Genomic DNA, 3,897 nt, shown 5'->3' with positions numbered 1-3,897 from the left:
CACGCGTGTGCACGTGACAGAGCTTCTCCCCACGCGTGTGCACGTGACAGAGCTTCTCTCCACGCGTGTGCACGTGACAGAGCTTCTCTCCACGCGTGTGCACGTGACAGAGCTTCTCTCCACGCGTGTGCACGTGACAGAGCTTCTCCCCACGCGTGTGCACGTGACATAGCTTCTCTCCACGCGTGTGCACGTGACAGAGCTTCTCTCCACGCGTGTGCACGTGACAGAGCTTCTCTCCACGCGTGTGCACACCTCATAGCAAGTTCTGGTTTTGGAGAAAGAAAATACAACGCAGAAAACAAACAAGACTTCTCTTTTCAGTAATTTGTGCAGCAAATACTTGTTTCGAGCTGTTCCAAGTGACATTGAGGGAAGTATCAAATGAATCAGCACTTGGGGGACAGAGGCAGAGACCTCTGTGAGTTTGAGTTTGAGGCCAGCCTGCTCTACATAGTGAGACCTACCTCCAAAAACTTAAAAAAAAAAATTTAATGATATAGAACACAGAGACTAGAAACAGTTAACTAACCAAGCAGCCTGAGCTGGAGACATACAGTGAACCACAGAAATGAGAACCAAACAAAAACTAGAATACATTTCATTCCAACACTAGGAGATGGAGATAGGAGGATAGAGAGTTTGAGGCCAATGTGGGCTACAGAGCAGGACCCTGCCTTAAAAAAAAAAAAAAAAAAAGAAAGAAAAAGAGAAAAAGAAAAGGTCCGGCAAGATGGCTCAGCAGAGAAAGGCGCTTGCTGCCAAGCCTGACCATCTGGCAATCTAAATTCAATCCCAGAACCCACACAGTGGACAGAAAAAACTGACTTCCTGCAAGTTGTTCTCTGACCTTCACACAGACGCCATGGTACACGCACACACTTATAGTAATAAGCAAAGTAGGTTTAAAGATGAAAACTAAACTTTTACTCTAGTTGAAAATGTATCTTTACTGCATTTTGTCTGAGAGGCAGCCCTTCCTTGCTTTGTGACATCTGCAGCGTAGCTGGGAGCTGCCAGGTCTGGCAGGCCGTGAGGCTGTGAGGTCCCGGAGCATATTTTATAAGAAGCAGGACAGGTTCGTGAACTTGGTGCACATTTCACCTTAGATGTGACTGACATCAGTAGGGTGTCCTTTCCTTCCTTTTCCTCTCCTCCATCAGACATGTCAGGACCGCGTGATTGCAAGATGGCTGCAGTGACGCACTATTTGCAAAAACAGTTCCTAAGGGAATTAATGAGGACAGGAAAGGGATGCTGGCAGCCTCAGATACGGGAACAAACCCAAGTGCCTTTGTCTCAGCACTGGCTCAGCAGCCCTCAGCTCCTTCTCTCGCTGACCTTCTAAATGTCAGGGCAGGTTCCTGCCCAGCCGCCCGCCCTCACTGACCTGTGCTTTGGCCTCCTCCTCTCTACTTCAGATGTCATTGAAGCTGTCAGTACCATTGATGTGCAGGACAAAGAGGAGAGTCTCTGGCCTCGGATGTCTGTCTTCTGCTCTAAGGCACCAGGAATCCTCCACGGGGCGCGGCTCAGCGGCCTGAGGACTGTGGATGTAGAATCCCAGATCATCACATATAGCTCAGGTACTGCCACAGTGTGCCCCTGCTGTGCCACAGTGTGCCCCTGCTGTGCCACAGTGTGCCCCTGCTGTGCCACAGTGTGCCCCTGCTGTGCCACAGTGTGCCNCTGCTGGCTCCTCCAGCCAGCTCTGTCCCTCAGCCAGGCTCAGCCACTGCGAGACACCACACCACTCAGGGTTTCTGTGCCAGATGCTGGGGAAACCTGGAGCATACAGTGCCAACCCTGGCCTCTAGGGCCAACAGCCACCAGCAGAGCAGACTGGCAAGATGAGGGGTGGGTGTGACCAGGCTACCTGGCACCCGCCAGACCCACCTGACTCCAGCACCATTTCTTCTTTGCCCTCTGTCTTGTAGGTACAGCTGACAGTGAGTCCTTGAGCTGCCTTCAGGTCCTAGACGCAGATACCTTTGCTTTCTGTGGCAACTCAGGTCTGCTGGGGCTTGTGGACACCCGCCAGAAGTGGGCACCGTTGGAGACTGTCAGCCCCGGCTCTGGCTCTAGTGGAGAGAGATGGTGTGCAGAAGTCAGGAACAAGGGCCAAGGCCCTGGGCCCTGCATTGCCAGCCTTGGCTCAGATGGGCAGCTCTGTCTCCTTGACCCCCGGAATCTCTGTCATCCTGTGAGCTCAGCCCAGTGTCCAGTGTTCAAACCCAGCCCTGACCCAGAGCTGCTGCGGGTGACCTGGGCTCCAGGCCTGGACAACTGCTTGGCTATTTCAGGTACTGTGGAGAACGTGTCACTCCACTGCTCTCTCCCAGAGGCGGTAGGTGCTTAGGAAGGAACCTGTAGCCTCATAGTTAACCTGGCTGCAGAAGTTTAGGTTGCCTCTCAGAATGCTAACTGTGATCTTCCAGCCATCCTGACCGCTGAACTTGCAGTAACCGCCAGTGGCTCTTACAAGGCTCGCATAGGTTCAGGTGTATTGAGAAACTTGTAGACAGTAAGGTGTGGAACAGCCAGAGGCTGCACCAGACATCAGCTCAGTGAGCTGCTTGCTGCTTGAGTTTTTAGCTATAGCCATACAGCAGGCTCCTGAAGCCTAGGGGTTCTTGCTGTGAGGGTGTGTTCAGCAGGGGCACGCAGGAGCCAGTACAAAGGGGAAGTTCCAGGATCCAGAGAGAACAGAAGGACAGCAGGGTGGGATAAGGACAGATGGACAAGCGGACAGCACTGAAGAGAGACAAGAGCAGGGGTGGAGGAGGGATTGGGATTTGGAGCAGCTTGAAAGTTTCTGCTGCGTCCATTTCCTGTGGAGATGCTGTTACGAAGATAAAGGTGTCACAGGCTGAAGTTGAGGGTGTAGCTCAGTAAAGCTTGGCATGCAGGCAAGGATCCAAGTTTGATCCCCAGAACCTGTGTGGAAAAGCTCTGTGTTCTACACAGAGAAACCCTGTCTTGAAAACGTATATATATAATGTGTACATATGATGTGGGTGTAGGGGAAAACTGGCTGTGGTGGCATGTGTTTATTATAATTCCAGCAGGGAGACAGACAGGCAGATCCCTAGGGCTCATGGCTCCCTAGCCTGGTCAAATTGGTGAGTTCCAGGCCAATGAAAAGACTAACAGAAGACAGGGTACACTGTGCCTGGACAATGGTACCTAAGGTTACCTCACTGATTCCACACAAACTCAGTGCACACAAGCACCTCAGGCCTGTACAACTATCCTATACGATGTGGGCGTGGCGTGGGTGTCCACAGCCGCTCGTGGACACATCCCCACACTGCTGCAGGCACAGCCTTCTCGGTGGCTGGCCTCCGAGTGTCTTGTGATAGAGGAAGAGTAGGGTCACGCCTCTCTTTGCACGTTCTTCTCCAGGCTTTGATGGGACAGTACAAATCTATGACGTCACATCATGGGATGGAAAGAAAACCCAAGCGGAGCCTCTCTTCACTCACAAAGGCCACATGTTCCTGGATGGAAATGACGTTGACTCTGCTCCTCTGGTCACCACCCACACCTGGCACCCTCGCAAACCCAGAACGTTGTTATCAGCAGCGAGTGACTCGTCTCTGCATGTGTGGGACTGGGTGGACCTCCAGGCCTCCTGATGACGCAGCAGCTGCCCATGGGCCTCTGAGAAGAGGAGTTGTTTGAGAGGCTGACTTGGACTACGAGTGACCACAGCTCTATCACAGCCGTTGGCTTCAGGAAAGCTAGCCTTCCCTTCTTGTCCCTTTTTCTTACCTGTAAAATGAAGGTGTAGTAGGTACCACCTAGTGCTGTGGGGAGCGTCACAAGAAAATTACCTGAGAACAGTTGGTAGGGCGCACGGCATAACATGGCTGGAAGCGACCATTGCCTCTAGGA

General features: G+C 52.3%; 1 protein-coding gene and 1 long non-coding RNA gene across 2 annotated transcripts in view; one reads left to right on the top strand and one right to left on the bottom strand.

Moving 5' to 3' along the window:
- Wdr73 (WD repeat domain 73) overlaps nt 1-3,897 on the top strand; it is a 10,424-nt gene extending 6,527 nt beyond the window's left edge. The window contains exons 6-8 of the mRNA XM_021167622.1: nt 1,422-1,586; nt 1,938-2,303; nt 3,406-3,897. Coding sequence (XP_021023281.1) covers nt 1,422-1,586; nt 1,938-2,303; nt 3,406-3,638 — 764 coding nt within the window. The 3' untranslated portion in view covers nt 3,639-3,897. The remainder of the gene's footprint in view (nt 1-1,421; nt 1,587-1,937; nt 2,304-3,405) is intronic.
- Nucleotides 931-1,469, bottom strand: LOC115031480. Its single transcript, XR_003837096.1, has 2 exons — nt 1,391-1,469; nt 931-1,225 (listed from the first exon to the last, which is right to left on the bottom strand). It is a non-coding gene; the product is annotated as an uncharacterized LOC115031480 (long non-coding RNA).

The sequence above is a fragment of the Mus caroli genome, chromosome 7 (genome assembly GCF_900094665.2).
Source record: "Mus caroli chromosome 7, CAROLI_EIJ_v1.1, whole genome shotgun sequence".
Classification (NCBI taxonomy): Eukaryota; Metazoa; Chordata; class Mammalia; order Rodentia; family Muridae; genus Mus; species Mus caroli.
This window is presented reverse-complemented; position numbering and strand designations above follow the sequence as displayed.